A 24040-nucleotide genomic window follows, 5' to 3' on the forward strand; every position below is an offset into this window, starting at 1 on the left:
CAGAGTTCATGTCTGCACTCAGAGTTCAGAGCCTTTCCTGAACTAAACTGAACCTATTCCATTATTACCTATTCGCTCAGACTTTGCCTTAATCATAGTAATTAATATCCCTACCTCATAAGGGCAATTCTTCAACGCTATAAGCACATTGACTGGCATATTGTTATCTATATTTAAACCCCTGCTTCTTTTCTCTGATCCAAGTTATATTACTCCCTTGTTTTATTGTAACTGCATTCCTTAGCCTTCTCTTGTTTAATGTTTTTTACTACCATTACTATTATTTTATTATTATTACTTAGATCAATGTTATTTATTGCCTTTTTGTTCCCTATCTACTTGTTAATTGTAAACCGACATGATGCGATATTTATCGTGAATGCCGGTATAGAAAAACTTAAAATAAATAAATAAATGTCGGTGAGCTGTGAAGCATAGCAGACTGTATAGTGCAGCTGTTGTGATGCCTTCATTACAAGGTGGTCGTAGAGGGGGTAATGGTCAGATGCCAATATCCTTCTCAGTCATGGTGGCCAGATTTTCTCTAGATCTCCCTCTTGCATGCATTCTTCTGTCCCTAACCACATTCTCTCACACCGCTCTATGATGATCTTTATTGACACAGAAGACAGATGGTTCTAAACAAGCAGTCATGTCACTTTTCTACTAGCCTGGAACTTTTTACTTCTTTTTGATCTCCTCTTCTGCAATGTACTGGCTCTCCCACTTCTTTCCTCTGCACTAACAAGCAACCCTCATGTACCAGGCTTAGTTGTATACCCCTTAAAAGGCAGCAGGAGGAGTCAATAGGAAAAGAGAACATCATATGTTCAGTTTAGCTTGCTTACATTATTTAACATGCTCTTTGTAAGTACCATGCTCATGCTATTATCCAATGCATTTTTGTGCCCAGCAACAGCATGAACATACTGGGCCAGATTTTTAAAAGGTTACGCACGCCGGGCCTATTTTCAAAAGGCCCAGTGACACACGTAAAGCCCCGGGATGCATGTAAGTCCTGGGGCTTTACTAAAGGGGCGGGGCGGTGCAGGGGCGGGGTCAGAGGCTCCAGGCACAGCGACCATTTGCCGCTGTGCTTGGGATCGCGTGCCAGCAGTCGGCCAGAGGCAGGCGCAAAAGGTAAAATAAAAATTTTTTTGGGGGGGAAGGTCAGATTAGGGGGAAGGGAAGTTCCCTTCCAGGCCGCTCCGATTTCGGAGCGGCCTGGGAGAGAAAGGTGGAAGGCAGCGTGGTTCGGCGCACACAAGGTGCACAATTGTAAACCCCCTTGCATGCGCCGACCCCTGATTTTATAACTTGCGTGTGCCTACGCGTGCAAGTTATAAAATTGGGTGTACATGTGCGCGCGCTGGGTAGTGCATGCACCTTTTTAAAATCTACCCCACTATTTCTATGAGAACACTAGATCTCTTTGCATCACTCAAGTGGCTTTTTAACAAATATTTTAAATACTTCACGACCATGAGGTTTACACATGGTTTTGTGTAAACCTCATGGCTCCCACTAACCCAAAGAGCAGAACATCAAAGATCATTTCCAAACCTTCATGCATTGATTTATGTGGATTACTGATGCACTGTTTACTGCTATTAATCAAGCTGACTTGGGGAATAGCCACTGCTATTACTGGCATCAGTAGCATGGGATCTACTTAGTGTTTGGGTACTTGTCAGGTACTTGTAGCCTGGTTTGGCCACTGTTGGAAACAGGCTGCTGGGCTTGATGGACCCAGTATGGCAATTTCATATGTTCTTAATTGCTCTATTACAGCTTTCATTACTATGCCAAAAGAATAATGTGATTGCCAGAGTGAAGAAACTGGAAGAGATTATAGAAAATGAACGTGAACAAGCAGACAGAATTATTTTCAAGAAACAAGATATTAAAGACAAAATAGAAGGATTTAAGGACCTGGCAGGACTACTTGGTGCTTCTTTCTCTGGTAATGTGTATATGAGGTTGATTTGTTTTTATGTCTGGATACTAAGCATCACCATAACCCATCATCATAGATGAGTATTCTCTAATTAGAGCCCTTTAGCACATGTTGTATTAAAAAGCGAAGGCTGTTCACATAAAGACAGATTTCATTAGAAAATATTTGCCCTGTGGATCATTTTCTGCTTGCTATGTTTTAAAAGGCTGCTAAGGGCGCGTAGTTGGTTGGAAGAAGAAAGAGACTACTTATATAATGTAAGACAATGTTTTTCAATCTGTGTTCTTGGAACCCAAGGGATCCCTGAGCTTACCCCAAGGCTTCCCTAGCACTCTGAAAACAATGCAGGAATCTTGGCACAGTGCAGCTCAAATCACTGAGAGCTGTGCGGTGCCGGAAGGGAACAGTTGTTCTCCATGGACAAGTAGGAAAGTCAGTCTCTCATCTTGGTGGCATCATCCAACAGCTCTGAGGACAGGCGTGCAGCAGCTCTGAAGTAAAGTCTTTTGCTGCACATGCCCAGTGGTTGTGTAAGGTCCCCTCAGTGTGGTTCTGCAGAGCAAACAAGATATGTCCCTTCTTTGGGGTCCTTTCAGGAAACAGGTTAAAAGTGAAATTCTTTATGCAGTTATGCCTGGCAGCTTGCCTTCCACCTTAAAAACAATGCCTGTTTCAATTTGGTTGGTGTGCAGAATGTGCATGAAAATGTCTCAAAATGATAAACATAAGGATTGCCTTTACTGTTTAGGGCTGTAACAGCCAAATTCTTGAAACTCAGAAGGCTCAGGTTGCAGGACATGTTTCAAACAATTCTGAAACCTCTCCTGCAGCCAGTGCTGGATGGAGAACAAAGTGCCTTGGGGATTGAGGGCCACCTGGATGACTTAGAAAAAAATCACATCTTGATATTCTGCCTTTTCCCAATGTTGGTCTCTTGGGTAGGAAGGGTTCAATAAAAACTTCCTCACAACAAAAAAATTACAAAATAAGAGAGAGAAATTATCATCCACTCACTGTGGGTTGAGATAAATTTCTTTACTGATTAGTACTCCATAGCCAAGGCTTTGGGCTTGTTATATACAAACTTTAAAAAAAATGAAAGGAAAAAACTTCTCCATCAACTCCAAATTCAAAATTCCACACAGACACTAGGGCTCATTGACTAATATGCAAGCAGAAATAAACCATTACAGCAGCCTCTAGTGAGGGTACTATGGTGAAGATGGCAGTGCCTGACCTAGCTATTAGGTCACACTCCTTAGTAGGGATCCAAGTGGGACACTGCAAAGTCATGTTTCTAATTATGAGGGTAACTTTCAGTGGCCTGCATAGGACTGATATTTGATATTGCTAGTGTTTTATATTTTTGATATTTTTAGATTTTATAATTGCTGATTTGATACTGTTAGTCTTTTATATTTTTATGCATTTTATTGTGTATGTTTCCCCCTAGTTGCTTCAGGCCTTGGTGTAGGCAGCCTATAAATGCTATAAATAAATAAGTGTAGAAAGTACATGCAAACTTTAGTCCGAATTTTCATAGTGGACTCATGCACATAAGTTCACTTTGAAAACTCGTGGGTGTGGGTGGAACCAATACCAACATACACACATTTACACCTACTCAGGAGAAGGTATAACTGTGTACATGTAGGTGTAGGCACATACTTTTGAAAATCAAGTGTGTGTGCATAAATGATTTCATTCCTCACCTCCCTACCCTCTGGATCACCTCTTTGGAGGCGATGTAAAAGTACACATGAAATCGCTTTTGTACTTACATTTATGGGTACAAACCCTGCCCCAGACAATTTTCAATAGGTCATTTACATGCATAAAACTGGGTTCCCTGTACGTACCCAGATCAGTCCAGGCTCCTGGGTTTTGCCTCCCCTCCAGCAGATGAAGATAGAGAAAACTTTACTGACACTGACACTTAAGATGAGGTGCCAACTGCAGTCCCTCAGCATTTCTCTGTCTCCAGCAGATAGTGGAGGTGCAAAGCCTGTAGTCTGACTAGGAGAAAAAAAAAGTCAGAAAGGGCCCATGGGCTTCTGTCTTCACCTCCCAGAAGATTGTTAGGCCCTGGTGGGGTCATCTGGTTTGTGAGGTTTGCGAACAGGGGGTCAGGGACCCTGTTTTGCTCGAATCCCTGGCCGGACAGGGCTGATACCCAGGGGTCCCAGATCACTTGCCCTGTGGGATCATCGGAGCCTGTTGCCTCTTCAGGAGCCTGCTGCTTTTTCTAAGGAAAGTGCCCTCTTCTTTTATTTTCAGTTTGTTTAAAGTTGGCTTAAAAATAAATCAAAGAGAGGGGGAACCATTGGATCGGCATAGGGGCAGCGCGTTTTCACTTCTCCTGGGCCCCGTCTTTTGGCAGACAACATCTGAGGGTTTGTTTCCTCCCTCCTCCGGCTCCTTCAGCCTCTCTTCCGTGCGCTGCGCTCAGTCTGGTCTCCCTTGCGGATGCTGCGTGGTGCAGCCTGTTCATCCTGCAGGGACACGTGGTCGCATCTTTCCTGCACCGGTCTTTGCTTCTGATGCCTCCCTGGGGGGGAGGGGCCATTGGGGAGGAACGCGGTCGACACGGGCAGTGTTCGCCGCATCTTGGGGAAGCTACCATCGGCGCTGTCGACTCCTGAGTATCTGTTCCCACTAAGTGCGGGAACGGTGGCCATATTGTCTTCTTTTCAGTCGACAGCATGGGCCGTGGAGGAGAGTAGTGATCTCCCTCCCCCTTTGTCTCCAGAGCCCCAGGCCTCCGGGGGAGGTTGTCAGCAAGCTGGGAGCCCTCTTGAGAGCAATGAGGACCCCGGGGATCAATCGGATTCCTCTTCCTCCTTTTCCTCCGATTTCATGCTCCTGCTCCTTAAGACTATAAGGCCAGGAAGGCTGCACATTGAGGTGCTTCCAAGGAAGCCCTGGGGTGGCCCACCAAGAAGTCTAGGACCCCTGCATCCACAGGGGCCCCTAGTGTCCGGCGGCTCCTGAGGGCTGAGGCGCCCACGGCTGACACGGATTCTTCCTCGGCCACCTTGGATACCAAAAGGGCCCAGGGAGTGGATTCCCAGGAGTCAGGGCCAAGGGTCAGTCCCCTGGATCCAGAGCTGATCCTCATGCAGGGTACTTTCGTCGAGGTTGATAACCCTAAGGTAGTGCATTTATTCCGTCAGGAGGAGCTGAGTCCACTTATTCCGGCTGTGTTGGAGGAGTTGGGCATTAAGATCCCATGGCAGGAATCTGACCTGGGGGCAGTGGACTAGGTCATGGTTGGCCTCTGAGTTCCCCCAAAGTCCTTCCCAGTTCATAGCTTGGTCAGTGCTCTCCTATTCTGGGAGTGGGATACTCTGATTTGAAGATTAGCAGGGTGTGGACAGATTATATCCATTGCCTCAGGAGGCGCTCAACCTGCTCAAGGTTCCCAAGGTGGATGCTGCAGTTTCTGCGGTCACCAAGACCACCACCATTCCCGTCACCGGAGCAGTGGCTTTAAAGGATCTTCAGGATAGAATACTGGAGGTACACCTCAAGAAGATTTTTTAGGTTTCTGCTCTTAGCGCTCAGGCCGCCTTGTGTGACAGTTTCATGCTGTGAGCTGGTCTTCACTGGGTTCAGCAGCTGCAAGGCAACAAGTCTTTGTCAGAGTCTGAGGCTGTCCAGGCGAAATGGCTGGAGGCCGTCATGACATACAGTGCTGATGCATTATATGACCTTCTCAGGATCTCTCTTCGGACTATAATGTTGGTGGTTTCGGCCAGGCGCCTCCTTTGGTTGAGAAATTGGTCGGCAGATATCTCTTCCAAGGTGCAGTTGGAATCTTTGCCTTTTAAGGGAAAATTACTCTTCGGTAAGGACCTTGAGGAAATGATCAAGTTTCTGGGTGAGAATAAAGTCCATAAGTTGCTTGAGGAAAGGCCAAAAGGCAAGAGATTCCCATCTTCTCATTCCCGCTTCAATGGGAATCAAAGATTCCGGGGGCCCAGACCCTCGGGTCTGGCCCCAAGACAAGTCTCCGCTCAGCAACAGTCCTGATCTCACTCCTTTCAAGGTCATAGACCCGGCAGAGATGGATCTTCCCAGGGAGGCAGTGGCGCCAAGTCCTCCCAATGAGGCAAGTCTGGTCCACTCTTCGGTTCCACAGATAGGAGGCCGCCTATCTCTCTTTTATGAGGAGTGGACCAGTGGGTCTTTAGAGTTTTGCTCGCCCACTAAGAGATTGATTTCTGATGTCCCCCTGCTCGTATTGGGAGAAGGAACTTACAGTAAGGGCCACCGTCCGACGTCTAAGTCAGTTGGGAGCCATTGTCCCCGTCCCCACAGACGAACGAAGATTCGGCTCTACTCAATTAATTTTATCGGCCCCAAGAAGGAGGGCACATTCCACCCAATCCAGGACTTAAAGAGGGTGAACGTGGTGCTGAAGGTTCCTCGGATCCAGATAGAGACACTGCACACCTTGATTCTGGCAGTCCACAAAGGAGAGTTTCTGGCTTCCCTGCACATTGGAATCAGATCGGATCACCAAAGATATCTGAGGTTCATGAATCTGGGCGAACACTTTCAGTTCTGCGCTCTCCCCTTTGGACCTGCTACAGTGCCCTTGTCTTTCACTAAGGTGATGGTCATGGTGGCTGCGGCTCTCCGAAGGAAGGGTGTTCTGGTTCATCCCTATCTGGACGATTGGTTGATTCAAGCGAAGTCGGAATCCCTTTGCCAGAAGGCAGTGGATTTGGTACTTGGACGTCTCCGATCGCTGGGATGGATTGTCAATTTAGCTGACTCATCTGGTTCCTACCCAGAATCTGGACTTCCTTGGGGCGCTTTGACAAAAAAACGGAGAGTGTGTTCCTTACCGAGGAGCGCATTGCCAACCTTGGAGTTGGTTCTATGGGATTTTGCTCACATGAGGCCACTGCAGTCAGCCTTACTGTCTCGCTGGGATCCGTTGTTGGAGCATTATCAGCTACCTCTCCCTCTACTGGAGCCTGTACAGTCCAGTCTCTCCTGATGGCTCCGCCAGGTCAAGTTGAGCCGAGGACTGGATCTTGATGTTACGATCTGGACGATCGTTACTACCGATGCCAGTCTCTTCGGCTGGGGAGCGGTATGCCAGCATCAGTCAGTGCAAGGCCACTGGTCCCTGGAGGAAGCTTCCTGGTCCATCAATCATCTAGAGACCAGGGTGGTGTGTCTGGCTCTGCTAGCGTTTTCTCCCCTTGGTGAGGCACCGGCCGGTGAGAATCTTGTCGGACAATGTGACAGCGGTGACCTATATCAACCACCAAGGAGGTACCAAGAGCCATTCCTTGGCACAGGAGGCCCAGCTTCTGGTAGAGTGGGCAGAACAGTATCTGGAGCGCCTGGCAGCCTCGCACATAGTGGGTTCAGACAACGTACAAGTGGATTTACTAAGTTGCCAGCAGCTAGACCCTGGGGTGTGGGAGCTGTATGAGGAAGCGATGTCCCTTGTTTGTTATCGGTGAGGGACCCCATGCGTGGACTTGATGGCAACCTTCCAAAATTCCAAGGCTCTGCATTTCTTCAATCGCCGACGAGAAAGAGGAGCAGAGGGAGTAGATGCCTTAGTTCTGCCTTGGCCGATGGTCATCCTGTTGTATGTGTTTCTTCCCTGGCCTTTGGTGGGCAAGATTCTTTTTTTCTTTTTTTCTTTGTAATTTTATTGAAAACGTAAGCATACTTGAATTGAAGAACAATAAAGAACTAATGTTTATACAACAAATATGTAATAAAGGTTACATTCGTTCTCAACAGTTTCAAGTTTTATTCCCCCCGCCCCACCCCGCCTCCCACCCACCCCCCGAGTAGGACTAAGAGAAGACAATAACTGCATAAGGTTGCACAATCATCAAATAAATACAGTGAATACATTAAGCCCAGCGGTATGTTGATGGTGGTTAGGCCCGAGTCGCTGCATCTGGTGTCCCTGCAGCGCTCCTTTGCAACCAGGCTAGTAGGTGATACCAGGGTTGTTTAGATTGGAATCTCCCCGACCTGACCATTGTAGCCTGTTCATAAAATTGGCATAGCTTGCACAGTCTTCCCTTACCTCCAACATTGTGGGTAAATGATTGGACCTCCAACGCAGTGCTATTTCGCTTCATGCTGCGAGTATAATTAAACGCGTGGGCCTTTCCCTTTCAGATGAGACCACAATGGGTAAATTCAGAAGAGCTGACTCCGGGGTTAACTCCACTCGTTCCCCATTAATTGTCTGGATAATGTGGGTAATATCCGTCCAAAATTCAATTACCCGTGGGCATGACCACCACATGTGGAAAAAGGTACCAATCTGGCCACAACCCTTCCTGCAACAGGGATCCCAAGACGGCTGAAATTTATGGATCCAGAGTACAGTACCACCTTAAAAGGATCTTATAGCTATTCTCAGCGAGAGCGGTATATGGAGAGCTCTTCTTAGTATATAAGAAAACAGAATCCCAGGTGTCTTCTGATAGCTCCTTTCTTAAATCTTCCTCCCACGCTCTCATATATGCTGGCTTTACTGGGGGGTCTTTATTTATATAGCTATACACTTGAGAGATCGCCTGGAGTGTATCAGCCTGATCACACCAGTGTTCCAGTTGTGTCTTGCCTTGTGCTAAATCTTATCCTACCTGTTCCAACAGAAGGAAGTGTCTAAGCTGCATATAGGGGAAAATATCCCCCTCTGAGAAGCCATAGATCTCCTGCAATTTAGGGAAGGGAGATAGTTTATCTCCGGACCAAAACTGGAATAAGTATTTCAGGACAATCCCTTCCCACTTGAGAAAAGATTTGGTTTGTCTATTGCTGCTTCTGCACAAGTATTTTTCTGTACCCAATATACTGAATTTAGTGAGCCCCTTCTATTTTTCCCTATATACCTTTTTGGGCATTTCTTCCTGTAACACTACCTATTGGTTTCTTTACCTAGAGTTTAGTCACAAGCGCTCACAGATGTGCTCTGGTAGTGTGACACTTCTGTTCACCTAGGCCCATTTCTGTCTATAACCAGAACATGTCTTATTTTTTTGCAACACTTTTATAACTTGTCCCACAGGATATATGCACAACATAGTATGAGTCCTTATGCTGTCCTTCACTTTTCTGGTAACGGGCATTGATTATATCCCTGCTTGCCATTGTAATGAATATTATCCTGGGTAGTTGTTTATAATAACAGTATTCCTTGTAAAGACTTGCCCAGTATACCTAGTATTATATGAGAAACATAATATTTTCATCCCCCTGGAGGAAAACTGCTATTAGCATATACATGAGAGCTATACAAATATCTTCTGTTACCCTCTAGTCTCTCCCTCCATGTCTCCCATACCCGCAAAGTGGATTGGGTCACCAGTGGCATACACTGTATTGGGAGCCAAGACTTCCGAGGTTGATCAAAGCTGCATCTTACCAGTGAGGCATTGTTATATAGTTACCCACTGTTTCTGCTCCGTATTCCTATTCCAGTCGAATATGGCCCTCAGTGGTGCTTCCGTGTAATACCAACTAAAATTGGGTACCCCGAGTCCTCCCCTTAACTTGTGTCTAAATGGAACCAGTTGAGATATCAGAGGGGGCTGTTTTCTCCAGATATAAGAGAAAATTCTCTGCTGCCATCTTTTGAGAATATGGTGGGTATATATATTGGCAGGGCTTGGAAAAGGCAGCCCAGTCTTGGTAGTACATTCATCTTTACCGATGAAATCCTGCCGAATCAGGAAAGGTACAGTGCAGGCCATCGATCCAAATCCCCAAATATTTTACATATAAGGGGTGATAATTAAGCTGAAACAGTTTGGATAGATTGTTGCTAATTTGGACGCCTAAATACTTAATCTTCTGTTTTGCCCATTGAAAAGGAAATGAGAATTTTAATCCAGGTAGCTCACTAATAGGAATGGTGATATTAAGGATTTCGGATTTGACCTCATTTAGTGTGAACCCTGACACCGCCCAGAAATGATGTAATTCAGTAAGAACTTCTTTAAGGGAGTGGGCTGGGTTTGTTACAGTAAATAGGACGTTGTCTGCAAACATTGACATTTTATAGTCAACCTCTCCAATAAGAACTCCTGTTATGAGTTGATTTTGATTTACCTGAATGGCTAAGGGCTCAAGGAAGAGTGCAAATAGCAGTGGGGAGAGAGGGCACCCTGTCTTGTGCCCCATGTGATCGCAAATGGCTCCGTGTAGGTACCATTTACTTTCACTCTGGCCTGTGGCTCGTTACAAATTGCGGGCCAAAGCGCATGGCTTTCAAAGTGCTGAAGAGGAACTGCCAGTGCACCATGTCGAAGGCCTTATTGGCATCAATCGACAGCAGGACTGCTGGGGTCTCCTGTCCCTTAACCCTCTCAATGAGATCTATAATTTTTCGAAATTATCAGCAGCCATCCTGCCTGGGATGAATCCAGCCTGATCAGTGTGGATAAGCCTGGAAATAATTGTGTTCAGGCGTTTCGCCACGATCTTAGCCAGGAGCTTAAGGTCTACGTTTATGAGTGATATCGGGCAGTATGAACCGCATTTTGTAAGATCTCTCCCCGGCTTTCCCAATATAGTAATGCCTGCAACATTCGCTCCCGAATGTAGGGAATGGCCCTCTCCCAAAGAATTAAAAAGCGCTGTCAGGAGCAATATCACAGCTGTTGCAAATTTTTTATAAAATTGCAGGGTATAACCGTCTAAACCGGGCACCTTGTTAGATTTCAAGGCCTTGATGGTCTGCTGTATTTCCCCTGAAGTTATATCCCTATCTAGGAAATCCTGTTCCTCCTCTATTAAAGCTGGCATTTGTATATCCGCTAGGTATGCTTCAATTTGAGCTATATCGATTGAGGCTTTTGCCTCATAAAGATTGCCATAAAATTGTTGGAATCTAGTTCTAATGTCTGGTGGGGAAATAATTAGTGTATCATCAGAGCTTTTGATTGCTGTGATTTCATTTTGGGCCTATTTCTGCTTTAGATATCGGGCTAAAAGTCTCCCTGACCTATTTCCCCACTCAAACTTTTCCTGTGTGATCATGGCCACTTTGGAAGCCAGTTCTGAATCCTCAGTCGATTGTAGCTCATCCCTAACCCTTTGCAATTTCGCATAGGTGCTCTTAGATAGCATCTTTGTGAATCGCTGAGAGTGTGGTAATTTCTCCGAGCAGTGTTTGCTTAGTCTTCTGCTTCTGGTTCTTGACATCGGTACCTTGTGATATAAGATGACCACTTACCACTTGGACATTGTTCCTGTCACGGAGACATGGTTCACGGAATCTCACGATTGGGATTCGGCAATACTGGGCTATAACTTGTTAAGGAAGGACAGAGTGGATAGGAAAGGGGGAGGCGTGGCTCTTTATATCAGAAACAATATCCAAGCATCTGAGCTGCAAGAAAGATGGGGCAATGAAGAAGCACTATGGGCCAACCTAAAAAAAGATGGGACATCCATTTTTATTGGAGTGGTTTACAGGCCTCCAAACCAAAAGGAAGAGCTGGACAGAGATCTGGTTGAAGACATCCAAAAGATGGGAAAGAAGGGAGAAGTGGTGATTGTTGGAGACTTTAATATGCCGGATGTAGACTGGAGAATCCCTTCGGCAGAATCTAACAATAGTAGAGAAGCTCTACAAGGAGCTTTGTTCAAACAAATGGTAATGGAACCCACAAGAAAGGGAGCTATACTCGATTTAGTGCTCACTAATGCAGATAATGTCTCTGATGTGCAGGTGGGCACCCATCTCAGCACCAGTGATCATCAAACGGTATGGTTTAATATCACAAAAAGGATATGGAAAAGAAGCACACGAACCCGAGTTTTGCAGTTCAAAAACACGGACTTTGATGAAATGGGGAAGTACCTGGAGAAAGAACCAGTAGGCTGGGAGAACGAGAGAGATGTGGAACAACAGTGGACCAAACTAAAAGGAATAATTACCAAGGCAACTAATCTATATGTTAGAAAAGTAAAGAAAAGCAAAAGAAAAATGAAACCTACGGTATCTGGTTCTCCAAGGAGGTGGCTGACAAAATAAAGGCTAAAAGGACAGCGTTCAAGAAATATAAAGGATCCCAAAAGGAGGAGCACGAAGAAGAATATCTGGTAGCACTGAGGGAGACAAAGAAAGTAATCAAGATGGCAAAAAGTCAAGCAGAAGAAAGGATTGCCAAAGAGATTAAGAAAGGTGACAAAACATTTTTCAGATACATCAGTGAAAGGAGAAAAGTTCAAAGTGGTATAGTGAAATTGAAAGGTGAAAAGGATCAATGTGTGGAGAGAGACGAAGAAATGGCAAAAATATTAAACAAATACTTCAGTTCTGTGTTCACTAAAGACCCTGGAGAAGGACTGACACTAGTTAACAAACTAGAGGGGAATGGAGTAGTTGTAAGTCCATTTACAGTAGAGAATGTATGGGAAGAGCTGAGGAAACAGAAAGTGGACAAAGCCATGGGGCCTGATGAGGTTTATCCCAGGATACTGAGGGAGCTCAGAGACGTGCTGGCGGGTCCGCTGTGTGACCTGTTCAATAGATCCCTAGAAACGGGAGTGGTGCTGAGTGACTGGAGAAGAGCAGTGGTGATCCCACTTCACAAGAGTGGAAACAGAGAAGAGGCTGGTAATTACAGACCAGTTAGCCTCACCTCGGTGGTGGGAAAAGTAATGGAGTCGCTGTTAAAAGAAGGAATAGTGAGCTATCTACAGTTGGAAGAATTGCTGGACCAGAGGCAGCATGGATTCACCAGGGGAAGATCTGTCAGACAAATCTGATAGAATTTTTTGAGTGGGTAACCAAGGAATTGGATCAAGGAAGAGCGCTCAATGTCATCTACTTGGACTTCAGCAAAGCTTTTGATACGGTTCCGCACAGGAGACTGGTGAATAAAATAAGAAGCTTAGGGGTGAGTGCCAAGGTGGTGACCTGGATTGCAAACTGGTTGACGGACAGAAGACAATGTGTGATGGTAAATGGAACTTACTCTGAAGAGAGAGCGGTGTTGAGCGGAGTGCCGCAAGAGTCGGTGTTGGGATCGGTCCTGTTCAATATCTTTGTAAGCGACATTGCGGACAGGATAGAAGGTAAGGTTTGTCTTTTTGCGGATGACACTAAGATCTGCAACAGAGTGGACACGCCGGAAGGAGTGGAGAGAATGAGACGGGATTTAAGGAAACTGGAAGAGTGGTCAAAGATATGGCAGCTGAGATTCAATGCCAAGAAGTGCAGAGTCATGCATATGGGGTGTGGAAATCTGGAAGAACTGTATTCGATGGGGGAAGAAGGGCTGATGTGCACGTGGCAGGAGAGAGACCTTGGGGTGATAGTGTCTAATGATCTGAAGTCGGCGAAACAATGTGACAAGGCGATAGCTAAAGCCAGAAGAATGCTGGGCTGCATAGAGAGAGGAATATTGAGTAAGAAAAGGGAAGTGATTATCCCCTTGTACAGGTCCTTGGTGAGGCCTCACCTAGAGTACTGTGTTCAGTTCTGGAGACCGTATCTCCGAAGGGACAGAGACATGATGGAGGGGGGCCAGAGAAGGGCGACCAAAAAGGTGGAGGGTCTTCATCAAATGACTTATGAGGAGAGATTGAAGAATCTAAATATGTTCACCCTGGAGGAAAGGAGGAGTAGGGGTGATATGATACAGACTTTCAGATACTTGAAAGGTTTTAATGATCCAAAGACAATGACAAACCTTTTCCGTTGCAAAAAAATCAGCAGAACCAGGGGTCACGATTTAAAACTCCAGGGAGGAAGACTCAGAACCAATGTCAGGAAGTATTTCTTCACGGAGAGGGTGGTGGATACCTGGAACGCCCTTCCGGAGGAAGTGGTGAAGACCAAAACTGTGAAGGATTTCAAAGGGGCATGGGATAAATACTGTGGATCCATAAAGTCTAGAGGATGTGAATGAAGAGAAGAGGCATGGGGGTGGCTTGAGGGAATGATGGCTACTAATGGCTACTACCTGGAGATGAATATCCTTATTCAATAATGCGACTCCAACATTGCGCTATGCTTCAACGGCAAGAGGAAATGTGGAAAAAAGGATTTGCAACCACATAAAAGCAGGGGAGTAGCTTGCTTGTTACGGCGGTTACTACCCCAAACCAAAAAAATACCTGATACTTCACTTTCAACGCAAATCCAGCATAACTCTCTGCTTCAACGGCAGGGGAGGAAGTTTGACACTTCACACATATCCAGCATAACTCTCTGCTTCAACGGCAGGGGAGGAAGTTTGACACTTCACACATATCCAGCATAGCTCTCTGCTTCAACAGCAGGGGAGGAAGTTTGACACTTCATACATATCCAGCATAGCTCTCTGCTTCAACGGCAGGGGAGGAAATTTTGACAATACACGCATATCCAGCATAGCCCTCTGCTTCAACGGCAGGGGAGCAAGTCTGATATTTCACTTTCAATGCAAAGCCAGCATAGCTCTCTGCTTCAACGGCAGGGGAGGAAGTTTGACACTTCACGCATATCCAGCATAGCCCTCTGCTTCAACGGCAGGGGAGCAAGACTGATACTTCACTTTCAATGCATAGCCAGCATGGCTCTCTGCTTCAACGGCAGGGGGGAATGAAGAAAAGTGGATCTATATTCAGGCAACAATCAACAAGGACTGAATTACATAGTCTGAATAAACAGATAAGCATGGGTGTAGCTTGCTTATTGTGGTTGTTAATACCCCTAACTAAATTAAGTTCCAACACTGCTCTCTACATTAATGGCGGGGGTGGAAGGGAAATAGAATAAAAAAGGTTATTAAGAGCCAAGAGAAACAGATAAGTATGTGAGAGAAAAAAAAAGTGCGAAAGCTTGTTGGGCAGACTGGATGGGCCGTTTGGTCTTCTTCTGCCGTCATTTCTATGTTTCTATGTTTCCACAGCCTTTAAGCAATCCCAAATGAGAGCGGGGTCCCCTTCATTACTTCCTAAATAACTAGCTATGTGTTCCTGTAATGTGGTACAAAAGTCTACATCTGCCAAAAGGGAGTCGTTCAGCTTCCAGGGATGAAAGCCTCCCGTACCCTTAGCTTGATCAAAATCTATTTCTATGGATGCATGATCAGACCAAGTGATAGAGTTGATAGACAACTTCTGCACTCTCCCAGCCACCATCCTATCCACTAAAAAATAATCTAAACGGGAATAGGATTGATGTGGGGTGGAAAAGTAGGTGTAATTTCTGGTGAGCGGGTTTCTCTGTCTCCAAATATCCATTAGGTACCATTTGCGAATCATGGTCTGCAACCGCTTCCTATGGGGGCTAATGCCCAGCGCACTCTCTCCCGAATTGTCCAGCTGGGGGTTGAGTGTCAAATTAAAATCTCTTGTAAGAATTACAGTACCGTCCCCCTCCCTATCAAGAAGATGATCAATATGCTCGAAAAAACTCTTCTGATCAGCGTTAGGCGCATAGAGATTCAATAACGTGAATAATTCCCCTTGGCATTTAAACTTAATTAACAAAAATCTGCCCTGGTCATCCTCCACGTGTTTTTGGATTATGTAATCAAAGTCCTGTTTAAAGAGGATGCTTACTCCTGCATATTTGCTGTGTTTACTAGCAGCAGAGAAAAAACGATATGTAAACAGGGGCCAAGCGAGAAGGTGTTCATGCCTTCTTTTCAGATGCATCTCTTGTAGGCAAATGATTGAGGCCCCGGCTCTCTGGACCTCTTGTCATAATTGGTGGTGCTTCCTGGGTGAATTGAGGCCCTTTACACTTAAGAAAAACAGTGGAGAGCCATTACTTATTTTCTAGAGCATCAGAGTATGCTGGCTCTTGTCTTATGTTGGTACGGCTAGGCTGTGGTAGAATAAGTACGGCCCAATCCCCAGCCACTGTATCTTGAGCAGTATACCCTCTCACTTGGAATAAATAATTTATGCCTTGCCTGGGCTGTCTCCTGAAAATAAAAATAAAATATCTTCCCTCCAGCCTACTCCCAGCTTCCCCCCCTGTACCCTCCCCCAGTTCTCCCTACATAAATGCCATGTGTACGTGGCCTTCCTGCTTCCGCAGTGAAGGTCAGTAACCGCCAAATAGAGGTCAAACAGCCACTCCCAAACCCCAATTTTTAGATACCAATAACTCAAATCCATCCTCCCCCTCTGCACACATTAACTGCATAAAATTTTAACAACAGAGATCCTGTGGCAATTGCATAGACTAAAAGTCCTCTGGCTGTAGAGAATAGCAGAGTAAAAAACATTCAGTCTCCATGAACGCCATTACTTATCAGTGTCCAGCGACAGTGACCACCGGTTAGCTGGTCACCTGGGACCGACACATGCAGTAGATGAAGTCGGCTCCACGTTCCAGCGCAGTCTTCGTCCCCCTTTCTCCATGCGCTGCCATCTCGGGGGCTCCAGCCTGCCTCTCCCCTCGGTTGGTGCTGCCGCTTGGATCGGGAGGCCGACAGCTTTCAAGATGGCCAACGCTTCCTCAGGGGTGAATGCTTTGGAGGTGGTGCCCCCAATGGAAATTGCGATGCCAGCCGGATAAAGCCAACGATACCGAAGGTTTTCGCTTCTAAGCAAGGTAGTGATGGGTTGGTACGCTTGCCGGCATTTAAAGGTCCCTGGTGATAAGTCTGTAAATACAGCTATGGAGTGATCTTCCCAGTTCCACGATTGTTGCTTCCGAGCTGCAGCCAGCACTTTTTCTTTCACCTAGAATCGGAGGAAACACGCAATGATATCCTGCGGTTGGTTCCCAGTTCTGGGACCCAAAGCGCGGTGAGCTCTCTCGATATCTATCGGCTTATCATTCTCTTCCGGGGTCCCTTCACTTGCTTGAGCTAGAAAATATTTGCAGAGTGAGTATACTACCTCGTGGCAGTCAGCATACTTCTCTGTGTCCGGGACTCACAGTGTACATTCCTCTTCAGCTCGCCCATCTCCTGTTTGTTTAGATCAGGCAGATTGATTCTGTCTAGCGGCTTGGCTTTTGATAGGTGGCGTCTGAAGGAAAAAGGTTATTCAGATGCAGTCATTGCTACGTCTTGCAATCTAGAAAGTCCTCCACCTCTCTGGCCTATGAGAGGGTGTGGAGCATTTTTGATTCCTGGTTTTCCAGCCAGCGGGTGGACCCCAGGAAAGCATCTGTGAGACATATTTTGGCCTTCTTTCAAGATGGTTTGAGTAAATGGCTGTCCTTTAATTCGCTTAAGAATCAGGTGGCGGCGCTAGGTTGTTTCAGAGGCAAGATGTGTGGGTCATCGCTTTCGGCTCATCCGGATGTTGTCCGTTTTCTTTGAGGTGTGAAACACCTGCGCTCTCCTGTTCGACAGCTGTGCCAATCCTGGAACCTTAATGTGGTCTTACAGAGCCTCCATGCCCCCCCTTCAAGCCTCTCTGGCGTGCGAGTCTGAAGGATCTGACTTTGAAAGTGATCTTTTTGATGGCTGTTCGCCACGCAGAATTTCTGAACTCCAAGCTCTTTCCTGTAGGGAACCCATTTTGAGAATCTCGGACGAGGGGATTTCCTTGCAGACTGTACCTACTTTCTTACCCAAGGTGGTGTCCGCTTTTCATATTAATCAGTCCGTAGAGCTCCCGTCCTTCTCGAACTTTGATCCGGGAGCGTCGCACACTAGAAATTTGTTGTCTGGATGTCAAGCGAGCCTTGCTGAGATACTTAGAGGTCACAAATAGTTTTGTCAAAGTTTCTAGAAATTTTGACTGGCACACTGAGCATGCCCAGCATGTCACTATCCCCGCAGCCACATGGAGTCCCCCCTTCAGTCTCTTTTTTTCCGTGGTGCTTGCGTCGCGGTTGCTGGGGCTCCTCAGCTATTTTTTCTTCATGAAAGAAATTTTGTTTTTTCTCATGGTACGTCACACTCCGGGGTCCCCCTTCTTCAAATCGGTTCCTCCGGAGTTCAGCAGGTACATTTTTTCACATTGTTGCGGTTGGTTCCTGAGCATCTGCCCCCCCCCCCCCCCCCCCCCCGGTGGCCACTGGCCACCAACCGCATGCCGTCTTTTTTCAGTGGCGACTGGCTTTCGGAAGTGCCCCCAATGTCTGAGGTCTATGTCTATTACAGATCCGCATGACGTCTGTGTCCTCAGCCTGGGGTATTCCCTTGATGTCTGTCGGTGTCCCAGTTGTGCTCAGATGACCCCCAAAGACCAGCGAGCCCGCCTGGTCAAGATGGAGCACTTGTTTGGTTCCCGCCAATCTGCTCCATCTACTCCAGTCTCGGGGATGTTGAGTCAAGGGAATCGATCGGACTTTGGCCGCTCACCCTGGGTTCCCCGCTGTGACAAAAAAGGTGGAAGGGATCACCCCTAACTGGCGTCGGGCCATTCCAAGGCCTCAGGGTAGTCTTCCTTGGCACCGGAGAAGGACTGGGCCGAGCACCGAGGGAAACACCAGCAGCCCTCGGTGTTTCCCACCGATCTCGGTGTCAGTTACCAAATCTCCACAGACCCCCACGGAGGTCCCGGTTACGCCCCGCCTGCCTTCACCTCCCGCATCAGTGCTTACTATGCCCACATTTCAGGAGGAGCTAAACCATGTGGTCCAGTAGGCCGTGCTCAGTGCCCTCTAGGACCTCCAGCCATCGACGCCGGCCCCCATACCAGCACTGGAACTGGCGCCCTCGATTTTGGCGCCCTTGCTGGAAAGGTTGGATGTGTTGCTTTGTGCCTTACCGACGCAACTGGTGCCCGGAGGTCCCTCAGCGCCCCGTCTACCACTGGCTCCTCTCTCCGATACTATCCTGATCCCAGGATCCTCGGAGGAGGAGGATGCAGCTCCACGCCTGCCACCACAGGAGGTGCCGTCGGTGCCCAATCCCGTTCCCATCGGGTGCCCCGGCACCCCAGATCCCATTGGTGTCTTTTGAAGGTCCTGGTGCCCTCAAGGCCCCCGTGACTGATATCAGGGCCCTCTAACCGGCCATTGATGCTGGTGCCCCAGGACCCTGGTTTTGACCTTCCTCCTCGACCCAGGTAGCACGGGGGTGAGGAGGAGGCCCCTTATGACCCATGGAGCGACACTTCCTATGAATTCTCCTTGGATTCCTCTGATGATCTTCCATCAGAGCCTTCACCTCCAGATGAGAGGCGCCACTTACTCCTGGAGTACTTACCTTTCGCCAGTTTTGTTCGGGCGATGGCAGAGACTTTACCCTTCCAACTTTTAACAGAGGAGGACGCCCGCCATAAAATGTTGGAAGTCCTCCAATTTGTGGATGTCCCTAAGGAGGAGATGGCTATCCCGGTACACGAGGTTCTCCTAGAGCTCCTCTACCAGTTGTGGGAACACCAAGGCTCCGTGGCTCTGGTGAACCGGAAGATGGACGCCATTTATTTGGTGCAACAGGCCCTAGGCTTCCAGAAGAGCCAACTCCCCCTCCAATCCATGGTAGTAGAGTCAGCTTAGAAGGCCAAAAGGTCTTGCACACACTCCTCCGCCCCTCAGGGAAAAGATCAAAGAGCTCTGGGCAGCAAGGTCTTCCAGGGGGCTATGCTCATTGCCCGAATAGCAGCATGAAACATGAATCAGTACAACCGCAACCTCTGGAATCAGGCCCAGGAGCTCGCTGTAAGTCTCCCACAGCAGTTCCAAGAAGGCTTGGAGTCTATTGTGCAAAAGGGATTTGAGGCCAGCAAGCATGAAGTTTGAGCGGCCTACAATGTCTTTGAGACGACGGCCAGGGTATCGGTGGTCGGCATTAGTGCCCAGCACTGGGCTTGGCTTAAGTCCTCCAATCTCCACCCTGAGGCCCAGGAGAAGCTGAACGACCTCCCCTGTACAGGGGAAAACCTGTTCGGGGATAAGCTCCACGATGCAGTGGCCCAGCTGAAGGATCACCACAAGACCCTGTGTCAATTGTCCACCAGCACCTTGGATCCTTCCTCGGTGCTGCGTAGGGACCCCAGGAAACCTTTCTACAGGCAGCAGAGATACTATCCTCCGGCTTCGCGAGCTCGTGCAACTCGGACTGCCCTGAAGGGCCATCCGCACCAACAACAGGCACCTCGGACCCAGCCCGCAACTTAGCCTGGCCCTGTGACAGGCTTTTGACTGACATAGAGAGAGCAGTAGCCTAACCCCGGTTCCCTTGGGCCCCGGTCCATCGGTTAGGGGCCAGCTAGCCTTGTTTGCAGATCCCTGGACCGCCATCACTACCAACCGTTGGGTCTTAACCATCGTAAAACAGGGCTACCGCCTAAATCTTCTCCAGATCCCACCGGACTCCCCTCCCTCACTAGGGTGGAGCATTAGAATTCTCGGCCCTGTTGCGATCCAGACCCATTGAACCGGTTCCTCGTGCCCCATAGGGCTGGGAGTTCTACTCCAGGTACTTTTTCATTCAAAAAAGAACAGGCGGCCTCCGTCTCATCCTTGACCTCTGAGCCTTGAACAGGTTCCTGAGGCAGGAGCAGTTCAGAATGGTCTCATTGGGCACCTTAATCCCACTTCTTCACCAGGGAGATTGACTCTGCTCCCTTGATCTTCAGGACACCTACGCCCACATCGCCATATTTTGCCTCATCAGAAATTCCTGCACTTTGTGGTAGGCCAGAGGCATTTTCAATACAGAGTTCTGCCCTTCGGCCTCCACACCTCGAGTCTTCACCAAGTGCTTGGCAGTGGCGGGGCACACCTGCACCGCAAGGGAGTGCACGTGTTCCCATATCTGGACAACTGGCTCATCAGGAGTTCCTTGAGGGAGGGAGCCCCTCCGGTGCCTACATGTGACAGTCGAAGTTCTCCAGTCACTGGGGTTCCTTATCAATTATCCAAAATCTCAGCTGACATCCCAGCGGCTCAGCTTCACTAGAGCAGACCTGGACACCACAGTGGCCAGGGCATTCCTCCCTGGCAATCAGATAACCGTCCTGGCAGGCCTTGCCAGATCAGTTTGTCACCAGGGGGACACAGGCTTCTATCTCCTCTGTCAGGAAGCAGTGTAGATTTAGGCCTGGTCCCTGTCATGAGACATGCTCCTGCGAGCAGTATATCTGGCAGGAATGGAGAATGTTGTGGTAGACCATCTTAGTCAGATGTTCCACCCTCACGAGTGGTCCCTCAACCCATCAATAGCGGGCAAGATCTTCCGCAGATGGGGTCAGTCGGACGTGGATGTCTTCGCGTCCTTGCAGAACAACAAAGTGAGTCGCTTCTGTTCTCTGCACAAGGACGACAGGGGACCAGCCATGGATGCCTTCGCCCAATCCTGGAATGCAGGTCTCCTGTACGAATACCTTCTGATTCCACTCATAGATAAGACTCTCGTGAAGCTACAACAGGACGAAGGCTCCATGATCTGCTTTCTGGTGTAATGCACTTTATTTATTTAACACTTTTTATACCAATATTAGTAGCTACATCATATCAGTTTACAGCAGAACTGAAGTTAGAAATTACATTAAACAGGTGCAGGGAAGGGATTAGATAGGAACAAAGATAAAGCATGGAACTGGCAAACAAGAATAGGAGGCTGCTTGCAATCACAATAAAAACAAGGGGACAAGATAAAATATTGTAACATAACTTATATCAGGTATCAGGTTAAGAGCTGGTGCGACATGTGTTAAGGGAGCAGGGAATCTTTATCTATGCCAATGATATACAAATCCTTATCCCAATCGTTGATTCCATTGAAGCCACATACAAAAAAACTGTCATGTACCTATCATACATAAAAAAATTACTAACTCACGTGAAACTCATTCTAAATATGTCTAAAACAGAAATTATAATGTTGGAGAGAAAAACATCCAATTAAATATTACCACCTTTGACACTGGAGGACAAGCAAACAAGAATTCAGCCCATGCAATAAGTCCGTGATTTGGGTTTCATTGTTGACAATGAACTAAACTGTAAAGCACATATTGAAACCAAAATCAAAGAAGATATCACAAATTATCAATATTAAAATGATTAAAACCCCTCTTGGATCAAAATGATTTTAGAACTATCCTTCAACTACTAATTTTTGCTAACCTTGATTGTTGTAATGGCTTGCTTCTAGGATTACCGTTAACAACAATATGTCCACTACAAATTCTCCAAAATACGGCAACAAGAATTCTTACGGAAACAAAAAAGCATGACTACATCACGCTGGTCTTAATATCACTGCACTGGCTTCCTATAAAATATAGAGTTGAATACAAAATTCTAACAATAACTCACAAAATTATCTATGGAGATAAAACAGACTGGCTCAATACAGCCATAAAAATAGACACCCCCACAGCAAAATTTACGATCTACGAATCAAGGACTTTTACCTATTTCCTCAATAAAAACAGCCCAATTAACACAAGTAAGAGAGAGCAATTTCATTAGCAAGCGCGAAACTATGGAACTCACTACCTACTGAAACTGGCTTACAACAAAACATAAAAAACTTTAAAAAGGAGATCAAAATTTGGTTGTTCAGGAAGGCATACTCTGAAGTTCCCTGACATTCACTCTCAAGCAATAATCCATTCAATTAATTCTTCTATCAGCAAAAAGATTACTGACTCCTTTCATCATTGAATTGTTTGGGGTTTTTTTTTTTAATTTAAATACAGATACTGAACTATTTTATTAATTTTATACAGAAATTTTATTTGACCTTTTATTGTTTATCTCTGATTTTAACTCTTATTTATATTTCATTTATGTGCTATTAATATTTTTATAGATTTTACTTCTTTTATTATAGTACTTCTATGTATGGTTTTAGGAATTGAAAATGTATTAGAAGTTTTATGCAAATGTTGTAAACCATTATGATGGAACCCACCGAATGACGGTATATAAAAACTTGTAAATAAATAAATAAATAAACAAATAAATGATCCTCATAGCCCCGCACTGCCTGCAACAGGTTTGGTTTCTGATCCTCCATGACCTGTCGGTCCAGGAGCCCATCCGCCTGAGCACCTCGCTCAACCTCATCACACAGGATCAGGGCAGGCTGCACCACCCGAACCTCCAGTCGTTGGCCCTCACGGCATGAATGTTGAAGGCTAGTGCTGCAGTCCCTCTACTTTTCGGACAACGTCTCACAAGTCGTGGTAGCTTCTCATAAGCCTTCCATGTGGAAGTCCTACCAAGCGAAGGGGAAGAGGTTCTCGGCCTGGTGTGCGGAGCAGGGTCTGGACCTATTCACTTGTCCCACAACTTAGCTTTTGGACTATCTCTGGCAGAATCTCTCTGAGTCTGGGTTGCAGACTACCTCAATCCGAGTACATCTGAGCACCACCAGCACCTACCACTGCAGAATGGGTGACATTCTGATCTCAGTGCAGCCCTTAGTGGGGCGCTTCATGAGAGGCTTACTTCAATTGAAGCCTCCACTGCATGCTCCTGTTGTGGCCTGGGACCTCAACGTAGTGCTGGCACGGCTCATGCGGTCTCCATTTGAGCCTCTATGCTCCTGCGAGTTGAAAACACCTCATCTGGAAGGTCATCTTCCTGGTGGCAATTACTTCTGCTCACAGGGTCAGTGAGCTGCAGGCCCTGGTAACCTATCCACTTTATACGAGGTTCTTCAATGACAGGGTAGTGTTACGCACTCACCCTAAGTTCCTGCCTAAGGGGGTGACTGACTTCCAACTGAATCAGTATATCGTGTTGCCCACCTTTTTCCCCGAGGCCACACTCTCACCAAGGTGAGCAGACTCTGCACACCTTGGACTGCAAGCATGCTCTCGCTTTTTATCTGGAGAGCACCGCAGCCCACAGGCAGTCCACCCAACTCTTTGTCTCCTTTGACAAGAATAGACTTGGGGCTGCTGTTGCGCTGGAGGTGGACCCTTGGCCTGGCGCAAGATTGGTACGGCCCTCTGGGGGTTCAAAGGGGGTGCCTGCCACCAGGAGGCGGAGCATATAAGGAGAACGAGGCTAGCTGGAGCTTCACCAATAACAGTCCGGGGGCTCTTTGGGTTGAACCCTTGGATTCCTGGACCGCCTGGACTTAGTTGGGCCTCTGAGGGTCTCCTGGAGAGGTAGCAGAGAGGTGTGCCCACCACGAGCAAGGGTGCACGGCTTGTGGAGATCAACTGGACTAGACCAGTTCGGAGAGAACCGGAGCCCAATGGAGTAGGACA

General features: G+C 47.0%; 1 protein-coding gene across 3 annotated transcripts in view; it reads left to right on the forward strand.

The window, feature by feature from the left end:
* HEATR4 (HEAT repeat containing 4) overlaps window positions 1-24040 on the forward strand; it is a 265168-nt gene that overhangs the window by 226003 nt on the left and 15125 nt on the right. For 2 of the 3 annotated variants that reach the window (XM_029598645.1, XM_029598646.1), the window contains one exon: window positions 1792-1963. In XM_029598645.1, coding sequence (XP_029454505.1) covers window positions 1792-1963 — 172 coding nt within the window. Of the gene's footprint in view, window positions 1-1791; window positions 1964-24040 lie in introns of those variants that run through there. The other variant, XM_029598647.1, reaches the window with a different exon arrangement.

Source organism: Rhinatrema bivittatum, chromosome 4 (genome assembly GCF_901001135.1).
Source record: "Rhinatrema bivittatum chromosome 4, aRhiBiv1.1, whole genome shotgun sequence".
Lineage (NCBI taxonomy): Eukaryota > Metazoa > Chordata > Amphibia > Gymnophiona > Rhinatrematidae > Rhinatrema > Rhinatrema bivittatum.